The sequence below is a fragment of the Cetorhinus maximus genome, chromosome 10, assembly GCF_964194155.1.
Source record: "Cetorhinus maximus chromosome 10, sCetMax3.hap1.1, whole genome shotgun sequence".
Classification (NCBI taxonomy): domain Eukaryota; kingdom Metazoa; phylum Chordata; class Chondrichthyes; order Lamniformes; family Cetorhinidae; genus Cetorhinus; species Cetorhinus maximus.
Genome location: NC_135888.1, coordinates 51,746,746 through 51,765,551, shown reverse-complemented (window position 1 = coordinate 51,765,551; position 18,806 = coordinate 51,746,746). Strand labels below are relative to the sequence as shown.

The 18,806-nt window shown below is 50.4% G+C and overlaps 1 protein-coding gene across 1 annotated transcript; it reads right to left on the bottom strand.

Moving 5' to 3' along the window:
* Positions 1-13,966: 13,966 nt before the first annotated feature.
* nrarpa (NOTCH regulated ankyrin repeat protein a) lies at positions 13,967-14,804 on the bottom strand. Its single transcript, XM_078550488.1, has one exon. It carries the CDS (start codon positions 14,571-14,573, stop codon positions 14,232-14,234), a length of 342 nt encoding a protein of 113 aa, XP_078406614.1. The 5' UTR covers positions 14,574-14,804; the 3' UTR covers positions 13,967-14,231.
* Positions 14,805-18,806: the final 4,002 nt, after the last annotated feature.

Genomic DNA, 18,806 nt, shown 5'->3' with positions numbered 1-18,806 from the left:
TGCTCTTGTAACCACATATTTATATGGTTGGTCCAATTCAGTTTCTGGTCAATGTTGCCATGTGCTTTACTTTACACCTGCTTTAAATCACTTTTAGACATTCAGTGGTCCTGAGAGGAAAGTCTTTCTCAATACCGACCTCCCGTCAGGGCAGCACATTATCAGTGCAGTCCATCAGAGTAGTGCAGTATGGCACCACTCCTGTATTTCCCCTGCAGCAATGCTGTATCATCAATAGGGCAGTACTGAGGGAGTGCTGTCTGGGGTGGAGGGCAATAGAATGATCTGTTTCACTGTATTAGAGGAAATACTGAGGATATTCATCTCAGGTGGTACCTCAGAATTAAGGATGACTTACTTCACTGCAGTTCAACAGGTTCTGAGATGCAATCTGCAGACTCTGCCACATGCAGGGCAGGTGATGCTTTAAGGGTTAGATAGATAAGTTGTTTCAAGGTTTGTGCACAACGCCTAAACTTAGCATGTTCCCAGAAAAGTTTCTTGATGAGTTTAGTGCCTTGCTGAATAAGCCTACACAGGTTTTGCACTGTTGGAGGGTCAGGCTTGTGTCAAAAGGACAGTGCTGCACTCAGAGCTAGGAAACCTTCACCTTCACAGGGGCAGCACAGTGGGTCCGCTCTTCTATTAGAATATCAGTACTCTGTCAGGACGGGCAGTTATTGAGTGAGTGCTGCACTACTCGAGGGACAGCTGGATCCGGGAGAGGCGGTGCAGCCAGTACAAGACACTGGGAGCCGGGCTCGGTATTGCAAACTGAGTTTGTCCAGCCTGAGCAGCCAGTGGCAGAGCTACAGACCTGAAAGACCGGCTTTAAAAAAATCCACACCATCAACCTGACAGTTCTGATTTCTTTTTTAAAGCCGGTCTTTCAGGTCAGTTTCACCAAGTTGCTTCTCTGCTGCTTCTGATTTTTTTAAAAAGCCAGTCAACCATGAAGTTGCCGGAAGGTAGGACTGACAGCAGAGCAGCAGCAGGCACGAGCAGAGATTCTGCTACTCATTGGTGCACTGGCCCCCAAAATTCTTCTAATAATCTTCGATGAATATAGATTTGTTTTAAATCAATTACATCCAGATTCATGAATTAAACTCCTTCTTTCCCGGTGAAAGAAAGAAGGATAATGAGAAAAGGAGGGTGCGCTTCAAGAGATGTTAAGGGGGAGGAGGTGGGGGTGAGTGGAGAGAGAAGGGGAGGGGGTGGGGGTGAGTGGAGAGAGAAGGGGAGGGGGTGGGGGTGAGTGGAGAGAGAAGGGGAGGGGGTGGGGGTGAGTGGAGAGAGAAGGGGAGGGGGTGGGGGTGAGTGGAGAGAGAAGGGGAGGGGGTGGGGGTGAGTGGAGAGAGAAGGGGAGGGGGTGGGGGGTGAGTGGAGAGAGAAGGGGAGGGGGTGGGGGGTGAGTGGAGAGAGAAGGGGAGGGGGTGGGGGGTGAGTGGAGAGAGAAGGGGAGGGGGTGGGGGTGAGTGGAGAGAGAAGGGGAGGGGGTGGGGGTGAGTGGAGAGAGAAGGGGAGGGGGTGGGGGTGAGTGGAGAGAGAAGGGGAGGGGGTGGGGGGTGAGTGGAGAGAGAAGGGGAGGGGGTGGGGGTGAGTGGAGAGAGAAAGCCAGAGGGAGGATTGGAAACAAAATGTGGGCGGGGACAAGGCAAAGCAGCAAAGATTTGGGCTGTCAGATTTTGACACTGCGGGGTGGGGGGGGGGTTAGAAGAGACTCCGGCCGCACTGGCCCTGCGCGTGGGTGGGGGGGTGGGGGACGACTTCGGCCGCACTGGCCCTGCGCGTGGGTGGGGGGGTGGGGGACGACTTCGGTCGCACTGACCTTGCGCGAGGGGGGGCGGGAAATCTGGCTGCACTGATCGATTTGTGACAACATCTTCCCGGAGGCCGAGGTGTAGAAGCAGAAAAATAACAAATCAGCAGCTGGGGGTGGATGGGAAGGTTAGGCCCCGGGGGGGGGGGGGGGGAGGGGGGAGAGTAGGGAGCAGGCCCCGGGTGGGAGAAGAGAGTAGGGAGCAGGCCCCGGGTGGGAGAAGAGAGTAGGGAGCAGGCCCCGGGTGGGAGAAGAGAGTAGGGAGCAGGCCCCGGGTGGGGGGGGGAGGGAGAGAGTAGAGAGCAGGCCCCGGGTGGGGGGAGAGAGTAGAGAGCAGGCCCCGGGTGGGGGGAGAGAGTAGAGAGCAGGCCCCGGGTGGGGGGAGAGAGTAGAGAGCAGGCCCCGGGTGGGGGGAGAGAGTAGAGAGCAGGCCCCGGGTGGGGGGAGAGAGTAGAGAGCAGGCCCCGGGTGGGGGGAGAGAGTAGAGAGCAGGCCCCGGGTGGGGGGGGAGAGAGTAGAGAGCAGGCCCCGGGTGGGGGGAGAGAGTAGAGAGCAGGCCCCAGGTGGGTGGGGGAGAGAGTAGAGAGCAGGCCCCGGGTTGGGGGGGGAGGGAGAGAGTAGAGAGCAGGTCCCGGGTGGGGGGGGGAGGGAGAGAGTAGAGAGCAGGCCTCGGGTGGGGGGAGAGAGTAGAGAGCAGGCCCCGGGTGGGGGGAGAGAGTAGAGAGCAGGCCCCGGGTGGGGGGGGGAGGGAGAGAGTAGAGAGCAGGTCCCGGGTGGGGGGGAGAGAGTAGAGAGCAGGCCCCGGGTGGGGGGGGGAGGGAGAGAGTAGAGAGCAGGTCCCGGGTGGGGGGGGGTGGGGGAGGAGAGAGTAGAGAGCAGGTCCCGGGTGGGGGGGGGTGGGGGAGGAGAGAGTAGAGAGCAGGCCCCGGGTGGGGGGAGAGAGTAGAGAGCAGGCCCCAGGTGGGGGAGAGAGTAGAGAGCAGGCCCCAGGTGGGTGGGGGAGAGAGTAGAGAGCAGGCCCCGGGTTGGGGGGGGAGAGTAGAGAGCAGGCCCCGGGTGGGGGGAGAGAGTAGAGAGCAGGCCTCGGGTGGGGGGAGAGAGTAGAGAGCAGGCCCCGGGTGGGGGGAGAGAGTAGAGAGCAGGCCCCGGGTGGGGGGAGAGAGTAGAGAGCAGGCCCCGGGTGGGGGGAGAGAGTAGAGAGCAGGCCCCGGGTGGGGGGAGAGAGTAGAGAGCAGGCCCCGGGTGGGGGGAGAGAGTAGAGTGCAGGCCCCGGGTGGGGGGAGAGAGTAGAGAGCAGGCCCCGGGTGGGGGGAGAGAGTAGAGAGCAGGCCCCGGGTGGGGGGGAGAGAGTAGAGAGCAGGCCCCGGGTGGGGGAGAGAGTAGAGAGCAGGCCCCGGGTGGGGGGAGGAGGTAGAGAGCAGGCCCCGGGTGGGGGGAGGAGGTAGAGAGCAGGCCCCGGGTGGGGGGAGGAGGTAGAGAGCAGGCCCCGGGTGGGGGGAGGAGGTAGAGAGCAGGCCCCGGGTGGGGGGAGGAGGTAGAGAGCAGGCCCCGGGTGGGGGGAGGAGGTAGAGAGCAGGCCCCGGGTGGGGGGAGGAGGTAGAGAGCAGGCCCTGGGTGGGGGGAGAGAGTAGAGAGCAGGCCCCGGGTGGAGGGGGGGAGAGAGAGAGTAGAGAGCAGGCCCCCGGGGGATTGGGGAGGGGGGGGTAGAGAGCAGGCCCCCGGGGGATTGGGGAGGGGGGTATAGAGCAGGCCCCCGGGGGATTGGGGAGGGGGGGTATATAGCAGGCCCCCGGGGGATTGGGGAGGGGGGGTATAGAGCAGGCCCCCGGGGGAGGGGGGGTATAGAGCAGGCCCCCGGGGGATTGTGGAGGGGGGGGTAGAGAGCAGGCCCCCGGGGGATTGGGGAGGGGGGGGTAGAGAGCAGGCCCCCGGGGGATTGGGGAGGGGGGGGTAGAGAGCAGGCCCCCGGGGGATTGGGGAGGGGGGGGTAGAGAGCAGGCCCCCGGGGGATTGGGGAGGGGGGGGTAGAGAGCAGGCCCCCGGGGGATTGGGGAGGGGGGGGTAGAGAGCAGGCCCCCGGGGGATTGGGGAGGGGGGGGTAGAGAGCAGGCCCCCGGGGGATTGGGGAGGGGGGGGTATAGAGCAGGTCCCTTGGGGAGGGGGGGTATAGAGCAGGCCCCTTGGGGAGGGGGGGTATAGAGCAGGCCCCCGGGGGATTGGGGAGGGGGGTATAGAGCAGGCCCCCGGGGGATTGGGGAGGGGGGGTATAGAGCAGGCCCCCGGGGGAATTGGGGTGGGGGGGTATAGAGCAGGCAGCAGGCCCCCGGGGGCTGTGGAGGGGTGGGAGGGAGGGCAGTGAGCAGGCCCCGGGGGGTGAGTGCTGTCGCTCAGCCTCGCCCCAGGACTGAGCTGAAACACTGTGGGCTCAGCCGATGAATAGAAAGTTTGACGTTTAGCAGGAGAAGTTGCTGAGTTTTGTTCCCCCAGTGACAGGTTGGAGATGTGTCCGCCCAGCTAGAGCCCGTGTGACCGAGACCAAGAGCTGATTGTATTTTCTGTGTGGCTGAGCAGGTTGAATGGGAAGTGGAGCTGGGGCAGACGGGCTTGGAGTCGGAGCTCAATCAGGGGATTGTCTGCAATTCCCTCCCTGAAACAATGTCACCATCGGGACCGCCTGCTCGCCTCCACTCGCACACAGACAGAGAGGGAGCTGGACTCCAGGCAGATGTGTTGTTAACAGCTGATATGAAATAAAGAATGGAGCCCCCCTGCCCCGGGAGCCAGGGCAGGTCTGATCTTTCTTCTGTGTGAATGATTTTCTCTCGCATTGCTGAGCATGGCTTTGTTACTGGGGAATGCAGGAAGTGGATTCAAACCACATACCTGATATACTGACCTCTGCTGGAACAGATACTGCCAGTAAAATCACCATCAGCAATCACCAGTGGCATAATCACTGCCAAAATAGTCAATAACGTCACAGTATACCACCTAAATAATCACAGCACACTTACTACGTAATCCCTATCGACATAATCACTACCAGCATCATCATCACTAGCAAAATCCAAGACCAATATGACAGACAATTTCTAACAGCACAGCCTGCTGGCAAATCTCCACTTCCACAATTAAAGGGGAGATGCTGGTAACATAGTGGTAATGCCACTGAACTGGTAATCCAGAAGGGACATGGATTTAAATCCCACCATGGCAGTTGGTGGAATTAATTAATAAAAATCCAGATTGAAAGCTAGTCTCAGTAACAGTGCCCCACCCATCTAATACATAAATGTTCCTGAGGGAAGGGAATCTGCCATCCTTACCAGGTCTAGCCTACATGCGACTCCAGACCCACAGCAATGTCGTTGACTCTTAACTGTCCTCTGAAATGGCCGACTGAGCCAGTTCTATCAAATCAGTACAGAAGAGTTGAATATGAATAAACTAGAGGCATCAATCTAGGTACCGGAAATGACAATGGTACACAGCCTTTGGGTTGTACCTGCACCAGACATACTGCAGTGATTCAAGGCAGCTCCAAGAAACTACCACCTCCTCAAGGGCAATTAGGGTTGAGAAACAAAAGCTGACCTTGCCAGCTGTGTCTGCTAGCAACTTTTACCAGCACAATCACTACCAGCCAAACTATGTCATCATAAGAAATGTTAGGAGTAGACTATTCAGTCCGCTGAGCCTGCTCCGTCATTTGATAAGATCATGGCAGATCTGAGTGTGGCCTTAACTCCACTTTCCTGCCTGTTGCCCATAGCTCTATCTCACCTGTCAATCGAAAATCTGTAACAGCCTTGACTATATTCAATGGCCAAGCCTCCACTGGGGGAGAGAATTCAAAGGATAAAAACCTCAGAAGTAGTTTCTCCTCTTCTGTCTTAAATGAGACCCCCCCTTATTTTAGAACTGTGCCCCCTAGCTCTAGATTCCCCCACAAGAGGAAACATTCATCCCAGCATCAACTGTGTCAAATCCCTCAGAATCTTATGTTTCAATAAGATCAACTCTTATTCTAAACTCCAATGAGTATAGGCCCAAACCTGCTCAAACTGACAACTCCTTCATCCCAGGAATTAGCCAAGTGAATCTTGTCTGAACTACTTCCAATGTTTTAAGCAAGAAAAACTGTATACAATACTCAAGGTACAATCTCACCAATGTTGTAGCAAGACTTCCCTACTTTTATACTCCATCCCCCTTGCAATGAAGGCCAACACACCATTTGCCTTAATTACTTGCTGTACCTGCATACTAACTTTGTGATTCATGTACAAGGACACCAGGTCCGTCTGCACTGCAACATTCTGCAATCTCTCTCCATTCAGCTAATATTCTGCTTTTCTATTCTTCCTGCCAAAGTGGACAACCTCACTTTGCCACATAGTCCATCTGCCAAATTTTTTGCCCACTCACCTATACCCCTTTGCAGACTTTTTATCCTCCCATGACTTGGTTTCCGACCTATCTTTGGATCGGCAGCAAATTAGGCCACAGTCTGTGCCTCCATCCAAAGCTTTAAGATAATTCATGAATAGTTGAGGCCCCAACACCAATCCCTACAGCACTGCATAAGTTGAATTTGCCAACCTGAAAATGACCCGTTTATTCTGACTGTTTCCTGTTCATTAGCCAATCCACTATCCATGCTAATATATTACCCCCAACACCATGAGCTCTTGTCCACTAACCTATTATATGGCACCTTACTGAATGCCTTTTGGAAATCCAAATACACATCTACATCTATCCTCAAAGATCTGTAATAGATTTCCCTTTCACAAAACCATAATGACTCTGCGCCATTCTACTATGATATTCTGAAAGTCCGAACTACTAACTCCTTAATAATGGATTCTTGCATTTTCCTAATGACAGATGTTAATCTAACTAGCTTATAGTTAGTTTGCTCTTTTCTGTCTCCCTCCTTTCTTGAATAGTATGTTTTCCAATCCACTGGACCTTTCCAGAAACTAGAGAATTTTGCAAAATTACAACAAATCCATCCATTATCTCTGCAGCCATTTCTTTTAAGACCCTAGGATGCAGGCCAGCAGGTCAGGAGAATTGTGATCCTTTAGGAGCATTATCTTTTTTTAAACACTTTTTCCCTAGTAATAATGATTGTTTTATATCCCTCCCTCCCTTTTGTCTGTTTTCTACTTTTCCTGGGATGCTTATTTGTCTTCTACTGTGAAGACAGATACAATATACATGTTCAAAGTCGCTATTTCCTTATTTCTCAGTGTCTAAGGGACCAACACTAACTTTAGTTGTTCTCCCTTTTTATATATGTGTAAAGTTTTTACTGTGTGTTAATATTTCTTTCTGGTTTTCTCATATGCTCCAAATTCTCCCTCTACCACTTTTTTAGGTCATCCCTTTCTGGTTTCTAAAATTTTCCGAATCTTCTGGGTTACCATTAATCTTTGCCACTCTACATATTTCCTTTCAGTTTGACACCATACTCAATTTTCTTAGCCACAGATGGTGCACCCTTCTCATAGCATCTTTTTCTCAATTGAATATATTTTTCGTGAGAACTATGAAATAGTTCCTTAATTGTCAGCCACTGCTTCTCCACCATATTACCTTTTCACCTATTTTCCCATTCCACTTTAGGCAATTCGGTCTTCATATCTTGTAATTGCCTTTAAATTAAAACATTAGTTTCAGACCCAAATGTCTCACCTTCAAACTGAATATGAAATAGTATCACATTTTCAGAATCTCAGTGCAGAAGAGGCCCTTCGGCCTATTGAGTCTGCACCAAAATGAAAAACACCTGACCTACCTACCTAATCCCATTTACCAGTACTTGGCCCATAGCCTTAAATGTTATGACATGCCAAGTGCTCATCCAGGTACTTTTTAAAGGATGTGAGGCAATCCGCCTCCACCACCCTCCCAGAGAGTGCATTCCAGACCATCACCACCCTCTGGGTAAAACAGTTTTTCCTCACATCCCCCCTAAACCTCCTGCCCATCACCTTGAACTTGTATCCCCTCGTGACTGACCCTTCAACTAAGGGGAACAGCTGCTCCCTATCCGCCCTGTCCATGCCCCTCAATCTTGTACACCTCAATCAGGTCACCCCTCAGTCTTCTCTGCTCCAACGAAAACAACCCAAGTCTATCCAACCTCTCTTCATAACTTAAATGTTTCTTCCCAGGCAACATCCTGGTGAATCTCCTCTGCACCCCCTCCAGTTCAATCACATCCTTCCTATAATGTGGTGACCAGAACTGCACACAGTACTCCAGCTGTGGCCTCACCAAGGTTCTATACAATTCCAACATGACTTCCCTACTTGTAATCTATGCCTCGATTGATAAAGGCAAGTGTCCCATATGCCTTTTTCACCACCCCACTAACATGCCCCGCCACCTTCAGAGATCTATGGACACACACGCCACGGTCCCTTTGTTCCTCAGAACTTCATTAAATACTTCCTTGTCAAATTACTCCTTCCAAAGTGTATCACCTCACATTTTTCAGGGTTAAATTCCATCTACCGCATGTCTGCTGCCCATTTGACCATCCCATCTATATCTTCCTGTAGTCCAAGACACTCAACCTCACTGTTAACCACCCAGCCAATCTTTGTGTCATCCGCAAACTTACTAATCCTACCCCCCACATAGTCATCTATGTCGTTTATATAAATGACAAATAGGGGACCCAGCACAGATCCCTGTGGTACGCCACTAGACACTGACTTCCAGTCACTAAAGCAGCCTTCGGTCATCACCCTCTGTCTCCTACAACTAAGCCAATTTTGAATCCACCTTATCAAATTACCCTGTATCCCATGTGCATTTGCCTTCTTTATAAGTCTCCCATGTGGAACCTTGTCAAAAGGCTTTGAGAAATCCATATAAACTACATCAACTGCACTACCCTCATCTACACACCTGGTCATTTACTCAAAAAATTCAATCAAATTTGTTAGGCATGACCTCCCTCTGACAAAGCTATGCTGACTATCCCTGATCAAACCTTGCCTCTCCAAGTGGAGATAGCTTTTCTCCTTCAGAATTTTCTCCAATAGTTTCCCTACCACTGACGTGAGACTCACTGGTCTGTAGTTCCCTGGCTTAGCTCCACAACCCTTCTTAAATAGCAGAACCACATTAGCTGTTCTCCGGTCCTCTGGCACCTCCTCCATGGCCAGAGAGAGGAATAAAAAATTTGGGTCAGAGCCCCTGCGATCTCCTCCCTCAGCAGTCTGGGACACAAATCATCTGGACCGGGAGATTTGTCCACTTTTAAGCCTGCCAACACCTCCAATACCTTGTCACTCCCTATATCAATTTGCTCAAGAACCTCGCAGTCTCTCTCCCCGAGTTCCATACCTTCATCCTCATTCTTTTGGGTGTAGACAGATGTGAAGCATTCATTCACTGAATCACTCTTACTGCCTAGAGGATCCTTTACTATGAGGTCATTAATTAATCCTGTCTCATTAGACATTACCAGATCTAAAATAACCCATTTCCTGGTTGGTTCCAGAATGTATTGTACTGAGAAACTGTCCAGAATACACTCAATGAACTCATCCTCCTGGCTACTTTTTGCCAATTTGATTTGTCCAATCTATACGAAGAGGAAAATTAAAATCTCGAATGATTAATGCAATGCCTTTCTTACATGCCATATTTTTTGGTTTATACTCTGTTCTTATACTGTAGCTACTGTCAGGGTACTAAACTAGCGCATTCTTGAGTGCAACAGTCACCAACACACTACATAATCCCTGCCAACACAATCCATACAAACTCAATACCAACACAGTCAGAACTGGCACTGTGTCTGCAGACTTGGTCACCACCTGTACAAAATTTAACAGCATAAGTACTATCGACAGCAGAGTCTCTACTCTCAATCACAACAGAGACTCTGTCCCAATAGAAACTGTGCTGATAGACAATCTCCAGCAGCATTAAAATGAAAAAAAATACTGCTTACATAATAACATCCAGCACTGTCTGCCGAACAATATGTCAAGGAATCAACTATGGAACAGGCTATTTCATATCTATTATGTAATGAGACAGAGTTAATTAGTTACCTTATGGTACAAGATGCTGTGGGAAGAGTAATCATAATATGGAATTTCATAAGTTTGAGAGTTGTGACTAATTCTTAAACTAGGGTGTTATGTTTAAACAAAACCAATTATAACACGAGGGGCACATTGACCGAGGCGGATTGGAAATTTGGATTAAAAGATGTCTAAATAGCACTCTTCACAAACAGTATAAATTGTTGTTTTCCCCTTATATTGGTATTCTTGCAAATATCTTGAGTGCAAGTTGAAAAACATAGACATCTTTTTTCAGCAATACTCAAGTTCTGTACTACCAAACTACTATCCAATGAATTTGTCAAACATAATTTCCCTTTAATAAATTCAGCTTAATCATATTATGATTTTCTAAGTGCCCTGTTACTATGGTTTTAACAATAAATAGATTCTATCATTTTCCCTACTACTGTCAGGCCTACTGACAGTTCCCTGTTTTCTCTTTTCCTCCTTTGACATTTACATCAGGATTACATCTGCAATCTTCAAATCCACCAGGATCATTCTGGAATTAGGGAATTCAGGAAGATCAAAACCAGTGCATCTATTATCTCTGCAACCACCTCTTAAGTTCTGGGGATTGGTTGGCTCACAGTCCCATTAATTTCTCCAGTGCTTTGTCTTTACTAATATGGCACTTCTCAAACCATTGAAAAACTCTTGCTTCTTTCTTACTCAGGCAGGTGCTGTTCGCCCAACTATCTGCACAAACTTGCAGCTAAAAACCGGCTCCAGAAGCAGCAGCACTTTAAATCCTGCTGCTCTACAATGGTTCCTGCCAACTCTTCCCAATCATAAGCTCATCCCCATTGTGACTCTGACCTCAGGAAAGGTGCCTCAGAAGTTGTTTCACACTGGGTGGTGCTACCTGTGGAATATCAGCAGTGAGTGGTAGCCACAGCTTCCTTTCCTAATCCATTCACTTCAAACAACTCCACAACTGCAGGACATTTATTGTCTGGGTCCAGTTACTTTATAGCTGCAAAGTAAGAGGTAGTTTGAAATAAAAGAACCTTCTGCAGGTTGAATTGTTGGGTTTCAGTTTGGAGAGAGCAGAGTTTACAAGGAGAGGGGGGGGAAGAACACAAACTGCAGGGGCATTTGCACAGCAACATTGAAAACCTATAGCGAAACGTGAATGTATATAACCTCTAAATCCCTAATACTTTGGTAGTTTGAATTAGCCAGTGTTGCATGTGTCAATTTGAAACCCTGACTCTGCTGTTCATCAACTGCATTGGATAAAAGGCACTGTTCAGTCAGCAGTCTGCTGTGAACTGACATTGCCTGTCAGTCGCCTCTGTTGTCTCATGGATTTAAATGTGAAAACAAGGACTCTGCTTTGTTAAGTTTTATTTCTAGTGAAAGGCTGTTCATCTTGCTGAGCCTTTTGCTTCGGAGGATTTGGATATGGCAGCGCCTGCCCCTCATTAGCATAGCAGCTGTCAGGGCTGAGCCCAATGATGAGAAAGGGAAATGAGGGAAGCGCAGGCAGGCATCACAATCAGGACGGCCTACAGTGTTAGTTAGTCCAGGACAATCAGTCAACTGGAGAAGGCCAGACACCCAGGGAGAAGCATCTGAATACAGTCACCCACTCCCTTTAACTGGGATGATGGCCAGATGCCCAGAAAAAGGCCATCTGATGGCTGCTGCCACAGGGCAGGCTGATAAAATCAGAAATGCACCAAATCTCAGTCAGCTGACAGCACAGAAATAATGAGGATTGAGCCTGCCCTTTTAATAAATTAATCAGAGAATCACTAACCATTCTTAGCAATTAGAGAAAGGCATTAAGTTTACTAGGAGTGCAATTGAGGGTCAGATATTTATGAAGAGTATTATTAATTAAACAGACAGACCTTCCAGCCAGAAAATTCAGGGCTGCAGTTGTGTCCATCCAGGAGATTCACATCTGATTTAAAAGCTTTGCTTTGAAAATGATCTCAATTGACAGGAGATAATGGAACTAGACTAAGAACATGAGAACAGGTTTCAGCTCTTCAGATACAATATAGTGACATGGAGGATAGGAATGGGCACTTCATAGATTTCCCTAAACTCTTAATTTGGTCATAGCCAGTTTGAAATCCTGATGGAGTATCTCTCTCAAATAAGAATCACGTGGAGATAGGCAGCATGGTTTATGGAGCAATTTGTCATTCATAATCAGTGTGGCACATTTCTTTAAGATGATGTTGAGAAATAATGGGGAGAGTAAGGACGATCTAAACACTGAGACAGAGAGTGTGAAATGGTACCCGATGCATCTTAGTACACAGCTGACACCAAATGAAGGACATGCTAGATCAGCAGTTCAGTCTGCAGGGAAATGGCAGCACCAGTTTAATAGAGTAGGGAAACGTTTGGAAATGGTAGTGTTGACCATGCAGTAGTTTAAGGGGATATGGTACCACAGTGGTAACATCAATAGGACATAGTAACATGCACTCTGGGGCCTGGGTTCAAAACCCACCATGGCAGCAGGTGGAATTTAATTTCAATTAATAACCTCAGAATAAAAAAAAATCTGGAATTGAAAACTAGTCTCAGTAATGGTGGTGACAATGAAACCATCATTGATTGTCATAAAACCCATCTGGCTCACGAATATCCTTTAGGGAAGGAAATCTGCCATCCTTCCCTAGTCTGGCCTACATGTGACTCCAGACCCACAGCAATGTGGTTGACTCTTAACTGCCCTCAAATGGCCACTCAGTTCAAGGGCAATTAGGTATGAGCAACAAATGCTGGCCTTGCCAGTGACACCCACATCCCATGAAAGAGAGAGACTCAGCAAGTTATCAAACAGTTCAGGTCATTAAATGTAGAAATACAGGAGTTTACACAAAACAAGCACATAAGGGTACAGGCAACAAGGTAACCAAGGGCCATACATGCAGCCAAAGAAGGTAACAGCAGAGATACAGACAGCAGGGACAGTACATACAGCACAAAGAGAAAGGTGCCAGTACAGGCAGCACATGGGCAGAGTGTAGGTACAGACAGCATGCAAGGAGAAAGAGACAGTACACAGAGGGTTGGTACAGGCAACACTCATGGGGTACAGATGGAAGGCACAATACAGGCAGCAACGCTCAGGCAGACATGTGAGCAGAGTGGATAAAGGCAGAAACATAGAAACTAGGAGCAGGAGTAGGTCATTCGGCCCTGCTGCGCCATTCATTATGATCATGGCTGATCATCCAACTCAATAGCCTGCTCCCGCTTTCTCCCCATACCCTTTGATCCCTTTCGCCCCAAGAGCTACATCTAATTCCTTCTTGAAGGGGACAGGCAGCATATGTAGGTCCAGGGCAGCACATGCAGACAGAAGGAGCACAGGAGGCAGCTTAGTATATCCGACAGGGGAGTACAGGCAGCAACCCACACCCCACATGGACAAATACATGCAGACAGTGACATTACAGGAAACACCGGTGGAAAGAACAAGCAGGCTGTGTAGGCAGGAGGCATAATACAGACAGTATGTGCAGGCAGAGTGGGTAGCACACATGAACATAGGGAATATATGCAGCAGTGTTGGTGCAGGTAGCAATATTGGCAGGGGGTATAGATTGCACACAGATAGGGAGCATTAAAGGCATGCAAGGGCAGATGGGGCAGTTCAAGCAACCTGAGAGTGCGCGCATATACGGAGCTGGGGTGGTACAGACTTCGCATGCAGGCAAAGGGGTTTGGGGGTAGTGGCACCGGCAGCTGAGTAAGCATTCACAGATAGAAGGGGTTACAAGCTCTGTTACACTCTGGGGTACAGGGGGGGGTGGGGGGCACAAATACTCCTGGGTACGGGGGCGAGGGGTACAAGCAACACTCCCGGGTACAAGATGTTTAAAGCAGCACATGTTAGGAGAGTTGGAGGCAGCTCACGCTGCCAGAGCGGGATTCCGGATAGTGACAGTTGACAGGGAAGGAGTCTCTGTCCGGAATGGATTGAGAAACATTTGAGAGATGGGCTTGGGCACTAGAAGCAGAGGGGAATGGTCTGGAGCTGCTCGGCCGGACTGGACGCTAACACCGCTCACCGTGTTTTATAGAGTTTATTGTTACATTAGTGACCGCAGCTAAAACAACAACAACAAACCCACAGTGTCTATCCCGGGAGCCCCGAGCCGGGGCACGGGGAGAGGGGGGCCGCTCTGTCTCTCAAAGCCGGGAGTCCTGGCCCCTCTCCCGCGGCTCAGTCCGTGTCCTGCCCTCCGCCGCCAGGAGGCTCCGCTCCGGCCCAGTGAGGTAGATGGCGGCGGGCCGGCCCAGTCCAGTCCGGGGCCCAGCCCGGGGTCCGCTCCTCACCGGCCGCCGCTCGCCCCGTACTTGGCCTTGGTGATGAGGTAGAGGACGATGTCCTGGTGCCCGCCGAAAGCGGCGATGTGAAGGGCGCTCCAGCCGTCGCGGTTGGCCAGGCGGATGTCGGCTCCGAATTTGACCAGCAGCTTGACCAGCTCCAGGTTGCCGGCGATGACGGACTGATGGAGCGCGGTCTGGCCCTCGGGCCCGAATGAGTTCACATTGAAGTGACAGTCCGGCATGTTCTGCAGCAGCGACTGCAGCTCCCGGGTATTGCCGCGCCTCACCGCCTCCTGGAACATCCGCTGCGGGGCTGCGGCCGGCGACACCTCGGCCTGGCTCATGGCTCCGCACGGCCCCCGATCCACTCGCGCCGTGTCCGGGGCTTCCTCAGCCCCGGGGCTGCTGCGTCGCTGGCGGCCTCCCGCTCCGGCTTCCGGGCCGCCCTCTCGTTCCTCCCGGGGCTGCGGACTCTCTCTCTCTCTCTGTCTGTCCCCGGGGCTCCGGGCCTCCCGCTCTCTCTCTCTCTCCCCGGGCCTCCCGCTCTCTCTCTCTCTCCCCCCGGGGCTCGGGGCCTCCCGCTCTCTCTCTCTCTCCCCCCGGGGCTCGGGGCCTCCCGCTCTCTCTCTCTCTCTCCCCCCGGGGCTCGGGGCCTCCCGCTCTCTCTCTCTCTCCCCCCGGGGCTCGGGGCCTCCCGCTCTCTCTCCCCGGGCCTCCTGCTCTCTCTCGGTCTCCCCCCGGGGCTCCGGGCCTCCCGCTCTCTCTCTCTCTCTCCCCCCCCCCCCGGGGCTCGGGGCCTCCCGCTCTCTCTCTCTCTCTCCCCGGGGCTCGGGGCCTCCCGCTCTCTCTCTCCCCGGGCCTCCTGCTCTCTCTCGGTCTCTCCCCGGGGCTCCGGGCCTCCCGCTCTCTCTCTCTCCCCCCGGGGCTCCGCGCCTCCCTCTCTCTCTCTCTCTCTCTCTCCCCCCCCCCCCCCCCCCCCCCGGGGCTCGGGGCCTCCCGCTCTCTCTCTCTCTCCCCCCGGGGCTCGGGGCCTCCCGCTCTCTCTCTCTCTCCCCGGGCCTCCTGCTCTCTCTCGGTCTCTCCCCGGGGCTCGGGGCCTCCCGCTCTCTCTCTGTCTCTCCCTGGGGCTCGGGGCTTCCCGCTCTCTCTCTGTCTCTCCCCGGGGCTCGGGGCCTCCGGCTCTCTTTCTCTCCTCGGGGCTCCGGGCCTCCCGCTCTCTTTCTCTCCCCGGGGCTCCGGGCCTCCCGCTCTCTTTCTCTCCCCGGGGCTCGGGGCCTCCTGCTCTCTCTCCCCGGGCCTCCCGCTCGCTCTCCCCGGGCCTCCCGCTCGCTCTCTCTCTCCCCGGGCCTCCCGCTCTCTCTCTCTCTCCCCGGGGCTCCGGGCCTCTCTCTCTCCCCCCGGGGCTCCGGGCCGCTCTCCCCCCCGGGCTCCGGGACACTATATCTATCTCAGCTCCCTCGCTCTCTCTGTGAAGCGGCCGCGCCGCTGCTGCAGCTTTTGACCGCCGAGTAGGGTGGTTACCATGACAATGGAACGCTGGACTCTCGGTATTCTAAATAACTAGCCAATCACACTGCAGCACCCATCCCCCCATCGGACTGATTGGCTACCGACCCACGTGGCGCGGGGGCGGTGCTTTTTGACAGGTGGGCGGGGCCTCAGCTAATTCATTAAAATTCTAGAGCGTGGGAACCAAGAGAGCAGATCTTCCCAGAGAGAAATACAGACAGACGTATTCAGATAAAAACAGAGATATTCAGATAAAAACACCAGATATTCAGATAAAAACACCAGATATTCAGATAAAAACACCAGATATTCAGATAAAAAGAGATATTCAGATAAAAACACCAAATATTCAGATAAAAACAGATATTCAGATAAAAACACCAGATATTCAGATAAAAACACCAGATATTCAGATAAAAAACAAGGATATTCAGATAAGAACTGAAATATTCAGATAAAAACAGAAATTCAGATAAAAAGAGACATTCAGATAAAAAAAAGGATATTTCGATAAAAACAGAGATATTCAGATAAAAACAGTGTAAAGAACATATCTTTTTATTTCTGTTGGACTGTGGATTAAAATTACAATGGCTGAAGTTTGAAAGAAATATCCACTGGAATAGTGTGAGGGATATGTACGATATTGCTGTCCTGGGACAGAGTGTGCTGTGAAAGACAGGATGGTCCCAGGAGTCTGGTCTAATGGGGAACTGCCTGGCAACAACATTTTAATTGGCTCCTGACCAGGTGACCAGGGTCTGTGTGAGAGCAGTGCAGCAAAATAGCTCCTAGCCTGAAAGGAAAAAGACCTAAAACCTCTTGCTCCTGTATGTGTAAGATTCCAGTAATTCCACAATAATAGCTAACTAGCCTTTTCTCCTCTTATCTCTATAACCTGTTGTCTCTCTGAAAACCCCTGTCAAGAGGCAAAGGGGAAATTCACTGTTAGAGACATTGAAAGGCAAATGCTCAACCAGTGAGCTTAAGACTGAAAGTGCTGGAAGACCACCACACGTCATCAACAAAGAACTGAAAGGAATTTGGAAGACATCGATCAAAATCGACACATCGAATCCTGTACTCCAGAATTGGTGCTATTGAACTGTTCCATCCCACGCTTAAAATCTGTGTTTTTGTGTGTCTTGTCTGTGTGTGCATAAGGATTTAAGAAGGGTTATAGAGTTAGAAGTTAGCAGTTCATATTTCTTTCTCTTGCCACTGATTAAAACAAATTTATTCAATAAGCAGTTGTTTACTTATTAAGTTTACAAACCTGGTGCTCGTATTCTGTTAACCTAAATTAAACAATTAGGTGGGAGGGAAGCCCATGGAACTTATTGGAGTTCATAGGAGAGTCTGAAAAGGAAATTCAAAAAGAAAATGCCGCTGATGAAATTGTAGCTTTAACCACAAATAAGGATCTGGAGGTAAACACCGCTGTGAATGCAGGTGAAGTGAATAAGAGATGAGAGATATAAAGGGTTTTTGTCTAAAGGAAAGTTAACCACTTTTTCATCAAGTGATGCAGCCAAACCCATAACTATATTAATGGACACATGAGCTACTCAAACTCTTTTGCTGGAGAACGACCTAGTTTTCCCTCCAGAGAGTTCAATGAAAACTAAAGTATAGGTAAACGGGATAAGTGGAGAGTATATTCCAGTTCCATTATACAAAGTGCAATTGGAATGTGATTTGTTGTCTGGATCAGTGGTTGTAGGAGTGGTTAAGAAGTTACCCTTGGATGGAGTTGATTTACTCCTGGGGAATGATTTGGCAGGAGTGAAGGTTATAGATTTGCCCATAATTACAGAAAGTTCAAGAGAGGCTAAAAAGACGGAGCAGTCACAAGAACAGGTTCCTGGTATTTATCCATTATGTGTGGTGACCAGAGCAATGGCTAAACAAAGTCCATCACCAGAGGTCAAAGGAATACCACGAGCAGATGTTAGAGTAGCCGAAACCTTCTTTAAGGATGAGGATAATTCAAAGGAAGTGTTTGGCAGGTCTTCATTAATTGAGGCTCAGAAAGCAGATCCAGAGTTAACCAAGTTAGCACAGTCAGCTCACACTGAAGCAGAGGTGGAAGGAGATCCAGAGTGCTATTACCTTAAAAATGGAGTTCTGATGAGGAAGTGAAGACACCCTCTCAGACCTGTGGATGAGGAATGGACGGTTGTTCATCAGATAGTGGTACCGCCCAAATATCGTAAGGAGATATTGCGAGTGGCACATGAAATTCCTATGGCAGAACATAGAGGAACATGGAAAACACAAGCATCGATAAACAGGCATTTTACCTAGCCAAGACTTCGTAAGGACATTGTGCAATTTTGTAAAATGTATCATATATGTCAGGTAGTAGGTAACCTCAACATGTAATCAAACCAGCAACTTTAATACCCATACCAGTCTTTGAAGAACCATTCAGTCAGGTATTAGTAAGTTGTGTAGGAACATTACCCAAAATAAAAGCAGGACCATCAGTATATCCCTACAATCATGGATATGACAAACTGATTTCCAGAAGCTATTACTTTAAGGACAATTACAGCTAAGGTGGTAGTGGAAATGTTAACTCAGTTTTTTACTCGTTATGCCCTATTGATTTAAATACAGGGCTGAATTTTCTCAGAATTGCACTAAGTGCCTTAGCGGGTGGGTAAAATGGAGTCCTACCCGCAGATGAATATAGCAGTTTTCACACAGTACCTTCCCGAGCCCCGCCTCATTGTTTATTCACTCCCGCGAAACACTCTGTTTCCATGGCAGGCGGGATCTCATTTCCCGCTCACCATCACCCCGCTGTTACATCACACCAGCCGCTATTTTAAAAGGCAGCCGCCAGCAAAGCGCTCATCACCACCAGCTCACCACCGCTGCCCGGGAGACATGGCCAGCAAAGGAAAAAAGACTGCAGCCTCCCGCTTCAACGACGGGTCCCTTGAGCAACTGCTGGATGCTGTGGAGGCCACTGGGATGTGCTGTACCCTGCTCTAGGCGCAGGATGGGTAACAATGTCACCAACCCGGCTTTGGAGGTGGTGGCAGCGGTGGTCAGTGCCA

Bases quoted from the DNA above. Each gene is read 5' to 3' on its own strand.
- nrarpa (XM_078550488.1), bottom strand. From the start codon at position 14,573: ATGAGCCAGGCCGAGGTGTCGCCGGCCGCAGCCCCGCAGCGGATGTTC.